The sequence below is a fragment of the Monomorium pharaonis genome, chromosome 9 (genome assembly GCF_013373865.1).
Source record: "Monomorium pharaonis isolate MP-MQ-018 chromosome 9, ASM1337386v2, whole genome shotgun sequence".
Lineage (NCBI taxonomy): Eukaryota > Metazoa > Arthropoda > Insecta > Hymenoptera > Formicidae > Monomorium > Monomorium pharaonis.
The window spans coordinates 9,541,841-9,556,742 of NC_050475.1; the positions used below are offsets into that span (position 1 = coordinate 9,541,841).

The 14,902-nt window shown below is 41.0% G+C and overlaps 2 protein-coding genes across 2 annotated transcripts; both read left to right on the plus strand.

Moving 5' to 3' along the window:
- Positions 1 to 2,878: 2,878 nt before the first annotated feature.
- Positions 2,879 to 5,693, plus strand: LOC118647442. The gene has a single exon (XM_036292391.1). It carries the CDS (start codon positions 3,637 to 3,639, stop codon positions 5,665 to 5,667), a length of 2,031 nt encoding a protein of 676 aa, XP_036148284.1. The 5' UTR covers positions 2,879 to 3,636; the 3' UTR covers positions 5,668 to 5,693.
- A 2,471-nt stretch (positions 5,694 to 8,164) lies between these two features.
- LOC118647363 lies at positions 8,165 to 13,336 on the plus strand. Its single transcript, XM_036292138.1, has one exon. The coding sequence runs from the start codon at positions 8,165 to 8,167 to the stop codon at positions 13,334 to 13,336; it is 5,172 nt and encodes a 1,723-aa protein (XP_036148031.1).
- The last annotated feature ends 1,566 nt before the right edge of the window (positions 13,337 to 14,902 follow it).

The following is a 14,902-nucleotide window of genomic DNA, read 5'->3' on the forward strand; positions in this document are numbered from 1 at the left end:
GAATATTTCAACTTCCATATCTTAGAATATTTGCATTTTTACTCATTTAACTTAGAATATTTCCAATTCAAAACTTAGAATATTTCCATCTCTTTACCTTAGAATACTTCGATTTCGAACATAAAATATTTTCATATTCTCGTGTGTACTTAAAATAATTTGCGTTAAATTAGAAAGCGAACTTAGAATAATACTTGTTTCAACCAAGAATATCTAACACTTTTATAACAATACCACATTGTAAACTCTGTGCTTCAATATTTAGTTGTAAATTTAAGTATTTCAAATATAGTAATCATTTAGTAAAATTCCTGCTTCCTTTATTTTCACAAGAGCCCTTCTCCTATTCAATTTCGTGATGAACATGATTGATCGCAAATCTAATACAATTATTTTAATAACAATTACGAACATTTATTCCACTTTTACTATATAAAAATATTTTCATCACGAATGTCGAAACAGCGACGTGGCGGACGTAAATACCAGGTTCGCAGAATTAAAGCCACAACTTTACCAAACATTACCTACCCACGGATTTCTCCACTACCTCGGTGTAGAAAGAGAAGATTACGCGGTCGCGGATAAAACCGAAACGCTCGTATCCTTGCCAGTTAGAAGCAGTGTCTATAAATTGGTGCCCATCATTTTCCACGTGCCCCGCATCAAGCCGTCAGTCATTCCTGCTGAGGACCCGCGCTTTACCTTACACCATCCGCCCATCGACAGAGAAGGATGCCCCTGCGCACATTCCGTATAAGCCAGTACAAATCTCCGTTGGAAAACGACCTATCGACGTGACACATATTCCTAAGGAAGATTCAAGGTACGAGTTTTACGCCTCCAAAAATAGGTTAAGTGCTTGGATCAATTCTCAATATCGAACAGTGAATTCGGAGTGTCTCGCGAAGAATAGATCTCGATTTTCACGCAGCCACGTGGCTGAACGCGCCTCGCGCCATTTTATACCGCCGAGCAACGACGCCGACGCATCGCTCTGGCTCCCCCACTATCGCCGTTGTAGAGAGCCGCCTATTCGAGTCAAACGTCTCCCCTCTACTCAGCGCCGTGATTTTCCTAACCGTCGCGTAAATCTTAATATTAATATGTGCCTCGCACAAATATCATGGGCGTAACTAACCGCGTCTTCCCACGAAAATATGAAATTCCTCTTCGCCCACGCGGAATCACAAACGAGATAATTTCGTGCAATAAAGTCTTTCTTTTTCGGAATCGTTTAAATAATTCTATCCTTTGTCACAATTGCATCAGCGATCAATCCGACCCTAGCAGATACGACGAGGAAATCCGTCACTACATCCACTGCGGTACTAGTCCCATCTATGAAGAGTGCTCCGAATGCTGCGTAATATTAAATACCACCGTCTCATATGACGATTGCAGCGTCTGCACCACGAAATTTGAGTCGTTTATAATACCTACCCTTTCCGCACGTTATCACATCACTTTTTATAATACTCCGATTACTGTAACCGTCGCACGATCTATATCTCCGTATCGCCTTTACGATTCCGACGAAGACACCGAGTAAAGAAAGAACAGGCAAGTTATGTGCCCTCCGCGTTCGCTTCATTCTCCGGCGACTTTTAACACGAACGCGCGGCCAGCTCATTATTTCGAATGGATCACATCCGCTAAATGTTCTATCTCGCGAATTTATCAACACCGTCTTGACATAGAACATATAATCTGTTCCGCGTGCTATATCCGTGCTTCTTGGGAAATCCGCTCATCCTACGTTTTGAAACGAAGACACGCTATACATATTGGATTTACTCACTGCTACGACGCGTGTATTTCCTGTTCAACGCGTTTAACAATTTTTAGACTTCTCGATGAATGTCTTATCTGTAGCGATATTTTAAGCGATTTTATACAATACCTAAATCTAACGGGAGAAGATCCGTATAATTCGGAACGACCGACGTTAATCGCTTTTTTCACAAACAGACATAAATTCCTCCGAATAAACGTCGCGAATAAGATTTTTTTTTTGTTGTGAAAATTGCCTGAATTTGCCTGCCACTACTTAATTTCCAGAGGAACGGTGGACCGCTCGACTCGTTCCTCTAATCTTTTTCCCCCTCTTCTCCGGCTACGGGAGAATATCGGCGACGCCGCACAGTGGGCTCAAATCGATTCTAGCCGGCCAAAAATGAAAAAAATGGAATTAAAAATTATTATCAAATATGTGTTTTTCATGTTTCATAATAATCGAAGGTACACGAAAATGAAAGTTTTAATGAAATATGCCATTGTTTAAGAAAGATATTTACAATCAAACTCAATTGATTATATAGCATCGCTTAAGCAACTCCAATAAGTAATCCAAACAGATGGCGATTATTCAAAGTTATTATTAATGTAATCAATAAAAGTTCTTTTTCTATAATCTATCAACTAATAAGCCTCTGAAAAACCCCTTATATCATTATTAAATCAATCCAGATTTTTTCAGTCTTTGAGATTCTGCAACCACTTTATAAAATTTAAAACAGATTATATATTGAGTTGTATAAAAAAACTTCCATCGACTTCCACGATGGGGCTTTTTCTACATAGAGTGCATACCTATAAGAACTGATATATAAAAGGAGAACACGCGATTTTCAGCGCTTTTTAATGTACAGCACATTTTGTGTTCCAATGCGCGGCGCGCGGCGCCTTATTATGAGCAGCGACGCGACGCCATACGGCAGACGTTTTTTGAGTCGAAATTTAAAATTTACTATGAACTTTGTTCATGGTCATTTAAGCCTCTGATAATGTTTTTTGGTCTGCAAAATCTTGAATTCCTATTTTCGTTCTTACAATTCTTACTTTTTTATCCCTTTTGAATCTCCAAATCTTAATCGAAATTTTTGGCAATTAAAATATTAATACTCGATCCACATATCGAAAAAAAATTCTATTAATTCAGACTATTAAATTATTTTTTCGATTTTACTTGTTCATTGTACATTTCTATAATTTTTAAGTTTTTATTGAATAATAGACGAAAACAGCTGCAATCCAGGCTCTCATGAGTTTTCTTCGTTTTTATTGATTCAAAGCGGTTAAAATAAAAATAATATCTTTATATCTAATATATATTTTTTTGGCGTAAATAAATAATTCCTTTTTTCTACATAGGTTTTGAATTCCTGTTTATAATTTTTTTCTATCTATAACTCAGATTAATCTTTCATTATCACATTTACTCAATTTGCATTTAATGCATATCTTGATTTTTCGTCCGCCACCAACGCGCGCGAACGCGAATAACGTCCATTAACTCATTAATAGAGGGCGCGCGGTAATGTGCTTACTTGTGAAAAGATTTAGAACAATAAGGGGATATAATACGGGACCGCGGTCATTGAAATGAGATTCCCTTGTTGGCCTAATTGTATGCTGAGCATACTTTAGCCAAACATATTAAAGAGAACATTTATTTATTTCTCAATTTACCTTTCTTTTGCAATATGTAAATTTTCTTTACTATATTATATAATATTTCTTAGAGTAGTTAATTTGTTTTTTGTTCACGCATTTATTCGCAGTTTTCATTTGATAATTTTATTAATAGTTCTTAAAATATATTAATCAACTAATTTAGATTATAAATATCAAAACATGGTTTCTCTCACGCGACTTGAACTGTATAAGGTAATAGAGGATGTTCAACCGTCTTCTCGGTTCGAATTTTTACGAAGCTTTATTTTAAATAAATTAGGTCTTTCGGAATGTTTGCCTTCTATCGAAAAAGATCTGAATAATTCTATTCACCTCTTTCTCAATAAGATTACGCAGAAAAAATTAAAATTACGAAAAAGTTCGGATGAATTCATCAAAAAATCAAGATCATGGCTAGACAAGGAATTCATCATTCCAAATTCATTACTTTCTTTTCGTAAAAATAAAATGAATATTACGGAATCTGCTTGTTCCGGTAAACGCGGGCGTCCGAAAGTTCCATTTGAAGATGCAAGCGAAAGAACAAAAAGACGACATTGTTCGGAATTGTTATCGTCTTATTCCGTCGAACAAGTCGCATCGGCTGCAACTAGGACTTTACGTAAGGATGATAAAAGACAAGTTGCTCATTTCGTCAATAATATTATATCGTCTGGCTCCATTCCAAAACAACCTGAGAAACCTGAGAATCGTCAATATTCAGAAGATCAAGCGTTATCATTACTTATAAGAGGAAAACTTACGAAATCCCAATATAATTTAATCCGTTTGGGAGCAAAGGAGATGGGAAGTGATTTGTATCCTAGTTATAAACGGATACTTGAGGCAAAGAAGCAATGCTATCCTAACGGAATTACAGTTACTGATGATTCTGCAGAAGTTTCCCTGCAGTCTCTTTTAAATCATACGGCTTCTCGTTTGCTTCAAACATGTGAGACCGTTTTGATTTCATTGGGTACATCAGTACAAAAACTTGAATTAATTGTAAAATGGGGTTTTGACGGTTCATCTGGACAATCCCAGTATAAGCAAAACGCTTCTTCCGGTTTGAAATCTTCAGATCACAATCTTTTTGCGACATGGCTCGTTCCATTACAGCTCAGATATACTTTTCCAAATGGAAACATGGCCATATTGTGGAGCAATCCTCGTTCAGTGAGATACAGCAGGCCTTTACGTTTTCAATTTCTGAAAGAAACTGCAACCGTTATTAGAACTGAAGAAGAATACGTGACTTCACAGATTACTAAATTGTTACCATTGAAGTTGGAACAACCATTCGAAATCATGGTGAATTTCAAAATGGTATTAACCATGGCTGACGGAAAGGTATGGAACGCGTTGAAGGACACCTCCAGCATGATGTGTTATATATGTAAGGCAACCTCTAAAAACCTAAAACAGTTAGACCTATCGAATCGTTGCATAGATGAATCTGCTTTGTCATTTGGTATCTCTCCACTCCATTGCTTAATAAGATATTTCGAGTGTCTGATTCATATTGCGTACAGAATCCCACTGAAAAAATGGCGCATTACGGGCATCGATAAAATAGAATTCGAGAAACAAAAAAAATGCATTCAAGATCAGCTCCGACAACGACTGGGATTAATTGTAGATATGCCAAAGCAAGGAAGTGGAAACACGAATGACGGCAACAGTGCCCGTAGATTCTTCGAGAATCCGGTAGTGTCCAGTCAAATTACTGGAGTTGATAAAGATCTTGTCGTCAGATTTTCTACATTATTGAAAGCCATTTCTTCTGGTTTTGAAATTGATTCCATTAAATTTGGAAAATATTGTAAAGAAACTGCAGATCTATATAGGAAGGTTTATAATTGGTATCCAATGCCTCCAACTGTACATAAATTATTGGATCATGGTGAGATGATTGTATCGTCAGCCATTCTCCCCATTGGGCAGTTATCTGAAGAAGCTCAAGAGGCAAGAAACAAAGATTGTCGATACTTCAGAGAGCACCATACCAGAAAACGTTCGCGGGTAGCAACAAATGAGGATTTATTTAAAAGATTACTTGCTTCGTCTGATCCTTATATTACATCTCTCAGACGAATGCTTCCCAAAAAAAGTAGCACTATTTCTGCAGACGTTTTAAATCTCCTGAAACAACCTGATATCATTAATCAGGAAGATGAGTCTGATGACGATAATAACGATGACGATGATTAAAATTACACTAACTTAATAAAAAAAAACTGCAAAAATCTTAATAATGATATTAAGCAAAATATATAACAATTAAATAAGATATAGAAAAAAAAAAATAAAAGCAAAAAACAAAAAAATAACAAAAATGAACAAAATCAACAAAAAAGTGGGGCTACATTTCTTTCAACGTCCTCGTCGTTGGCCCTGGGTAATGCTAATGGGAAGAAAAATTGTTGTAAATAATATTATATTTTATTATTATTTATATGATATTTTTTGATATTGATTTGTAATCTGCAATTTTGAAAATTCCTATATACCGAGTTTCGGCTAAATTTGAAACTTTTTAAATATATATGTTCGCCATATTAGATCCACCATTTTGTTTTTTGTAATTTTGACTTTTGATTCGTAGTCAGCAATCTCGAAAACTTTAGTATACCAATTTTCATTCAAATTAAAAAATGTCTTCATATTTTTTTTATTTTTGGCCGGCTAGAATCGATTTGAGCCCACTGTGCGCCGCCCCACCCGCACGCCCGGGACGTAACATTTTTGGTGACAGCAGTGGAATAGAACAAATTCGGTGAGATACACATTTCTCTCACCCCCACTCCCTCCGCGGCTTGAAACGCTTATCCCTGTGTCTTAAAATTTTCATTATCAGTTGCGTAATAAACATTTGAAAATGACTACGCGCAATAAGAAGACGCCCGAAACTACCGCTGAGCCAGAGGACGCGCCTGCATAATCCATTGCTAACACTATTACTAATAGATGCTTTATTGAAGCCTCACGCTTGCGCGAAAACAACCGATCCATCTATCACTGTTGCTATATTTATACGTTGGTGTCGTGTGCAAGATGTATGATCAAAGATCTCCTTTCTATTACTAATGGATATTTTATTGAAGTCTCACGTGATGCGCTTGCGCGAAAACAACCGGTCCCTCTATCAACACTGATATTAAAGTTATTTGTCCGTGCCGTATGCAAAATGTATATATACACGCGTATAAATGTATTTTCACACTTCAAATTAAATTAAATTATATACTTATATTATCTTTATTATCAGAGCGTGCTACGTGCATATAGTGTAAATAATATAATTATGCAAATAGTTATTGCAGTTTGTATTTTATATTTTTTTCTTGATATTATATATTTTGTTATATTGTATTTGCAGTTTTAAATGTTAAAAAATATTTTGCTTCATATTAATTTATATTCGCATTTGTAACAATGAAAATGTACGTAGGCACATACATATATGTTAAGTTCTATTCTAGTTTTGGCACATCCCTGCTCTTCGCTCGCTCCTCTTTCTTGTGTATTATTACGCGCCGCGTTCGGTTCCCCTCGGCCCGGCTCGGCCCCCCCCCGGCAGCGAGCATCCTGCGAGAAGCGTGCGCAGTCAGTTCCGTGCCCCCCGTGCCCCACTGCACATCAGAACGCCACGCACGGTCTCAGAAAAAATCCGACGCACCATTAATGTATAGGAGATATTTTTCGGCGAACAAAATAAAGTGTGTGCATATTTTAAGCAAAGAATACATCATTATTCTGCCCACGTCGCCCCGAAGAAACCATACCGGTGTGCACACGTGGAAGGCTTTCCAGCCTACACAGTTACGCGTTAAAGGAGATTTAACATTTGGTCCTTCGAGCCGGATTCAGCGAATTCATCGAATCCACGAAGTTCACCGGACACACCGGATGCATTGAACGACTCTTCAAGACACACCTTCCCAAAAATATCAACATCGGTAACTACAGATAATAGTTTCTTAACCAGTCAGGTGAGAAATCAGCCATTAGCAAGACGCGAAATTCATCGCTGTCCTGCATTCACAATTCCGCGTCCGCAACAGCGTGACCACGCACCTCGTCGTCTCAACAGAGCGACGAATCTTTCGACGTCCGCCATTACGGCGAGACGAAGCGCCCGTCGTCAGCAACCACACGACGAGCGATCCTCCGTACGTAACAGCGTGACCACGCGCCTCGTCGTCTCAACAGAGCGACGAATCTTTCGACGTCCGCCATTACGGCGAGACGAAGCGCCCGTCGTCAGCAACCATACGACGAGCGATCCTCCGTACGCAACAGCGCGACCACGCGCCTCGTCGTCTCAACAGAGCGACGAATCTTTCGACATCCGCCATTACGACGAGACGAAGCAAATCACCGTAACCAACGGCACGGCGACTTTCTTGTGCGTCTTCGGCTCAATGACGAATCTTCGCAACATCCGCCGTTACGACCCGACGACCCATCAGAGTTCCCGCCATAACAACGTGACTTTCAACGCTGCCAACAGCACCAGCGACCTGCAAGGACGGTGCAGCCGCCATTACTCAAATCTTCGCATCATTTCACGCGGGCTTCTACCTCAGTAGGGTCAGGTTATATGCGATCGCTAACGACAGTACTGCGTAACTTAAGGTAAGGAAGGCTTGTTCACTAACTACCAACCAGAAAATTTAATTTTTTCTCTTTGCTCTAATTTCGCAAGATGTCTAACGAATCGGATCTCGTTCACCTTAAACGGCGTCGCTCGATTATCAAATCCTCGTGCACGCGTATAAAAACATACGTTGAGTCAATTTCTATCGTCAACTCAGTAGTTATCTCGCAACTTGAAGAACGCAAAATCAAGCTAGATCAGTACTGGCAAGAATACGATAACGTACAGACTCAAATTGAAATAATCGAAGAAATCGAGGATAATGATCGAGCCGCCTTTGAGGAAGCATTTTACAATCTATCCGCAAAAATACGGAATCTATTACGATCTACCGTGGTTTCGCATCCTAACGTAACTATCTCTCCGTCGCCTTCCAACGCCTCTGATGCGTCACCAGCATCGTGCAACGTTCGACTCCCGAAACTCGACCTGCCAAAGTTTTCCGGACGGTATGACGAATGGTTCCCCTTTTATAACGCATTTTTGTCAGTCATTCACTCGAACGCGTCACTCAATGATATCCATAAATTGCAGTATTTGAGAGCCGCGATAACGGGTGAAGCACACGAACTAATCTGCGCGCTCGAAATGTCTGACGCGAATTACGAAGTCGCGTGGAGTCTCCTAAAGGAAAGATACGACAACAAGCGTCTTGTTGTAGAAAATCACCTCAAGGCCATCGTTGGCCTGCCAAGCATGACCAAGGAAAACGCAATCGAACTCCGTCAAATCACGCACGGCACGACTCGCCATATGCAGGCCCTAAAAGCATTGAAGCGTCCAGTACATGAATGGGACGACCTATTAATACATATATTAGTTTCAAAACTTGACCCAACTACCTCGCGAGAATGGAAGATGACCTTAACCGGCGATGTGCTGCCTACCTTAAGACAACTGCTCAAGTTCTTGTCCCATCGCTGTCAAGTCCTCGAGTCATCAAGTCGGTCGTCTAACTTATCCGGTAAAGCCACAAGTTTGCGTGCACACTCTAATGATAAACAAAAGCTTTCTTGCAACGCGGTTACTAAGTCAAAATGTGACGTCTGTCAGGGGGAGCATTCAATTCACCAATGCAAACAATTCTTATCACTAACTATTCCCAAACGAATAGAAAGCGCCCGTCGTCATAAGATTTGTCTCAATTGCCTTAAAGCGGCCAACCACAGCTCGAGTCAATGCCCTTCCGGCAACTGTAGAATATGCTCACGCAAACACAATACGCTTTTACATCTGCAAGATGAAAACAGTACAGGCAATAAGCCTAAACAGGAAGACCATGCCACTGAACCCACCGCCACAGCGGTAGTAACACATTCCTCCAGTGTCGCACCAACCAATAACGTGCTTTTATCCACCGCGGTATTGCTCGCTGACGGTCGTGGCAAATCTCAACGTCCTTGTCGCGCTTTGCTGGACTCGGGCTCCCAAGTTAATTTCGTCACCAAGGACCTCGTAGCGTCGCTAGGCCTAACCCCTCGTTTAGCAGACACGGCCATATCCGGCATAAATGGCACCACTACGCAAGCATCTCAAACAGTCCAGATTACCTTGCACTCCAGATTAAACTCCTTTTCGATGGACATTGACTGCATCGTCACAGATCAGATTACCGATTATCTGCCGACCTTCACTCTCGAACGCTCGGCCTTCAACATACCACGCAACTTACCTTTGGCCGACCCCAAATTCAATATATCCTCTAAGATAGATGTACTAATCGGTGCCGAAACATTTTGGAAGATTTTATGCATAGATCAAATAAAGGCTTCCCCCAACCACCCCATCCTACAAAAGACAAGGTTGGGCTGGGTCCTAGCTGGTAAATGCGATACTCCTAGTCCCCGGTCCAGTGTCGTTAAATCATTTCACGCTTCAGTCACCAACGCAAGGCTTCACGATCAATTGAACAAATTTTGGGTAATAGATACCTTTAAAGACGGATCAAGTAATTATACTCTCCAAGAAAAGGTCTGTGAAAAACATTTTGTAGAAACAGTTACAAGGAACGATCAAGGCAGGTACGTAGTTAAGTTACCCGTCAAACAAGAAGTGCTTGATAACCTTGGCGATTCCAGAGAAATGGCGTTGAGGCGACTACATTCATTAGAGAGGCGTTTTCGTAACAATTCTCATTTAAAGCTACAGTATTCGGCCTTCATGAGCGAGTACCTTGCGTTGGGGCACATGAAGCCGATAGACGAGGATCCGTCTAGCCTACGAGCTGCATACTACTTACCGCACCATTGCGTATTGAAAGAAGATGCCAAAACTACCAAACTTCGTGTAGTATTTGATGGTTCTTGCAAAACTAATACTGGCGTCTCTCTAATCGATTGTTTAATGACAGGACCAGTTGTCCAACAGGATTTAATATCCATCCTCATGTGTTTTCGCACCTTTCGATACGCAATGGTTGCGGATATAATTAAAATGTACAGGCAAGTCCTGATTCATCCCTCGCAGACGCATTTGCAACGGATATTGTGGCGTGAGGAACCTTCTTTAAACGTCACACCCTTTGAATTAACCACCGTCACTTACGGTACGACATCAGCCTCCTACTTGGCTACTCGCTGTCTACAAGATTTGGCTGAACGATACATGTCGGTTTTTCCCGTGGGGTCGCTACATCTCAAACGCGACTTTTATGTCGACGATCTCCTTACGGGAGCCGATTCAAAGTCCGAAGCCAAATTCATTCGGGATCAAATATTGCAACTATTAAAATTAGGAAACTTTGAGTTGAGCAAGTGGGCGTCCAACTGCCCTGAGCTCTTACATGGAATAAACAATCAAGGCGAAAAACTCATATCTCTGGACTTAGACTCAGATTTCAAGCTGTTAGGAATCCTGTGGGACAGAGACAACGACACTTTCCTCTTTTCTCATGACTCCACTCAATTATCGCAAACCGTGACCAAACGTTCTCTACTAGCCGAGGTGTCGAGACTATTTGACCCTCTAGGTTTATTAGGCCCAATCATTGTGATAGCCAAAATCTTGCTGCAAGATTTATGGCAGGCCGGCACCAATTGGGATGAATCAATCCCCCAAGAAATCCACACCAGATGGATACAATTTAGATTGCAGCTCCCTAACCTCACGCGCGTTCGAATACCTCGTTGCGTCAAGCAACACACTGATTCAAAATTCATACAACTTCACGGTTACTGCGACGCAAGCCAACGCGCATACGGTGCCTGCGTGTATATTCGCACTCGAATGCCTTCAAATGAATACCAATCACACTTGCTTTGCTCGAAATCTCGAGTCGCCCCACTCAAGGCCATATCTCTGCCGCGCCTCGAATTATCAGCAGTACTGCTGTTGTCCCAATTAGTCAATAAAATCAAATCATCAATAGACCTAAAGGACATCAAGATCTGGCTTTGGTCGGACTCCACTATCACGCTTAATTGGTTTACGTCCCCGTCGCGCAAATGGTCCACTTTCGTCGCGAATCGCGTTGTAGAAATCCAAGATCTAACCAAAACAAGCAGTTGGCGACACGTCGCGTCGACTGATAACCCAGCAGACTTGCTGTCCCGATTGTTAACCAATGATCTAATAAATTCCGAAATTTGGTGGCATGGTCCCTCCTATCTAAAACTACCTGAAAATCAATGGCCAAGTGGTAACTTTGATCTCATCGCGAATGACATGCCTGAACAAAAAAAACAGACCAACGTGGCTCTAGCCATGGATGGCAGCATCACAAATGACTTACTCAACAGGACCTCCAGCCTCAATAAGGCCTGTAGAATATTAGCATACTGCCTCAGATTCTTGAAACCCAACACTGTACCAAAACCATCCATTACTGTCAATCCAACTGAGATCTCCAACTCTCTCGATCTATTTTGTAGAATCGCTCAAAGGCAAGCGTTTCCCAACGAATATAAGGCTCTAAAAGGAAATCAAGACCTATGCGCGTCTAGTTCGCTACTTTGTCTATCTCCCTTTATGACTGATGACGATTTAATCCGAGTAGGAGGCCGATTGGGAAACTCCACAATGAAATTCGACGCGTGCCATCAAATCGTGTTACCTAAAAGCCACATAGTGACTAAACGCGTAATAGAATACAAACACTTACGCAACTTCCACTCAGGCGTATTAGCAACCATGGCTGCTGTTCGGCAAAGATTTTGGCCCCTGTCTCTAAAATCTACTACCAGAATCGTCATAAGACAATGCGTCACGTGCTTTAAAGCTCGACCAACCTTTTCAGAAACTCTAATGGGCCCATTACCCGCTCCTAGAGTCACTGTGTCTCGCCCATTTTCACACTGCGGGATCGACTATGCGGGACCAATGACATTGCGAGAGGGCAAGCGTCGTAATTCGCGAAACCATAAAGCCTACGTCGCCGTGTTTGTGTGCTTTGCCACTAAAGCCATCCATTTGGAATTAGTAAGCGATCTAACCACCGACGCATTTATCGCCGCGTTCAAAAGGCTCATTTCCCGAAGGGGCAAACCAACCTGCATGTATTCGGACAACGCGACTACTTTTGTCGGTGCACAAAGACTGATCAAAGAACTCTACGATTTTATCAAAACCCCTCAATTCAAGTCAGTCACTGAAAACTTTTTGCGCGAACATCAAATAACTTGGAACTTAATTCCACCCAACGCTCCTCATTTCGGCGGGCTTTGGGAGGTGGCGGTAAAGTCAGCTAAATTTCATTTAACTCGAATAGTCGGCGGAGTCCACTTGACATTTGAAGAAATGCAGACAACATTTTGCGAAATTGAAGCAATATTAAATTCTAGACCATTATCACCTCTAAGCTCCGATCCTAACGACATGACATTTTTAAGCCCGGGACACTTTCTGGTTGGTGCTCCTCTGAACAGTCTTCCTTCCACAGATTTAAGTGAAGTTAAGGTGAATTTGCTATCTAGATGGCAATTAATCGAACAATTGAGACAACATTTTTGGTCAAGGTGGAGCAGGGAGTACCTGTCGTCCCTGCAGGAAAGGAATAAATGGAGGCTATCCAAGGGTACTCAGTTACAAACTGGTCAACTGGTGTTGGTAAAACAACCTGGAATGGCTCCCTTGTATTGGTTAACCGGCAGAATAGAAAAGGTGTACGAAGGAGCCGACGGCATGGCTCGGTCAGCCCTAGTAAAAACAAGCAAAGGTTCTTATGTTAGACCCTTAATTAAGTTAGCCATACTGCCCATTCAACCCAGCGATTCGTCGCAATGATCATAAACAAGGTCCTCCGACCTCTGTTTCGCCTTTTTTTTTTTTATGTATTTTTTCAAGAAGTACGTGCCTTAATACGTAAGCCGCAATTTTAATCAAATAGCTATAGCTCTAGGCTTGTTAGAGCTTTCATTTTCGGGAATCAATTATAAAAGGTATTAACTAAGTTTGTTTTATGTTGAAGGAAGTCCCTTCAAGGCGGGCGGCGTATGTTAAGTTCTATTCTAGTTTTGGCACATCCCTGCTCTTCGCTCGCTCCTCTTTCTTGTGTATTACTACGCGCCGCGTTCGGTTCCCCTCGGCCCGGCTCGGCCCCCCCCCCCGGCAGCGAGCATCCTGCGAGAAGCGTGCGCAGTCAGTTCCGTGCCCCCCGTGCCCCACTGCACATCAAAACGCCACGCACGGTCTCAGAAAAAATCCGACGCACCATTAATGTATAGGAGATATTTTTCGGCGAACAAAATAAAGTGTGTGCATATTTTAAGCAAAGAATACATCATTATTCTGCCCACGTCGCCCCGAAGAAACCATACCGGTGTGCACACGTGGAAGGCTTTCCAGCCTACACAGTTACGCGTTAAAGGAGATTTAACAATATATACAGGGTGTAATGTAATCGGAAGCCATCCCGTAATGGAAAGATAGATGGGATCGAGATGAACATAAAAGTCCAATATTGTCTTGGGTTAGGTCTATCAATAATCGAGATATAAATTTTTCAAATTGTACGAATGAGAGCGCGCCGTGTGAAGAGCCGAGACGCTCGAGCTGTAGCGCGGCCCACTGTGTCGAGCATTGGCTGCCGGCGGCGGGGGGAAGAAGGAGAAGCGGTGCCGCTGCCTGTGCTTCGCCGCCCTCGCGTCTCACCGCACCGCGCTAACACTCGTGGCGATGGCAGCTATGCACATTCGCGATTACTTGACAAATTAGGAGTTAGCAAAGATATGACAAATTAAAACCGTAATAAACTGCTGTGATTAAGAAAGTCGAAAGAGCGAAAGCGATAGATACTTATGGGATCTACAAATAATCTAATTTCTATCGTAATTGTGAATAAGTAAATTAATAAAAATTTTTCGTACATTCACGAAAGATTCTTTCTTTTTTTTAAATATCTTGTATCATGCCTGATCTAACGATTTCGTGATAAATTATACGATACGATCGTAATTATACTTGGAGATGTTAATGTCACCGGTATGGTTAACAACAAAGCGTTTTCTTTCGTAATTATACAATAGAGAACTTAAGTTTACGACATATTCCAACAGAACTATTAAACATGATGTCTCCGTAGATATTTTGTCATATTCCAACAAGAAAATATACTTTCCTAACAGGAAACGAGAGAACGATAGACAATGATATCACTTCTTGAAATTCTTTTTTTTTTTTATTCAGACAAGTAATGGATTACGAAAGAGAAATCAATTAGATTTTTGTATTTTTCTTAATATCTATTCTGAATCAATCAGTAAAAATCTGTCGTAATTAATAATGTAATTAAAGATAAAAGAAATTCCGAGTTCCCTATCGTTATGAAAGAAAAACTCTTCGTTATATTAA

What these genes read in the sequence shown, in the direction of transcription:
- LOC118647442 (XM_036292391.1), top strand. Translation starts at nt 3,637, where the DNA reads ATGGTTTCTCTCACGCGACTTGAACTGTATAAGGTAATAGAGGATGTT.
- LOC118647363 (XM_036292138.1), top strand. Translation starts at nt 8,165, where the DNA reads ATGTCTAACGAATCGGATCTCGTTCACCTTAAACGGCGTCGCTCGATT.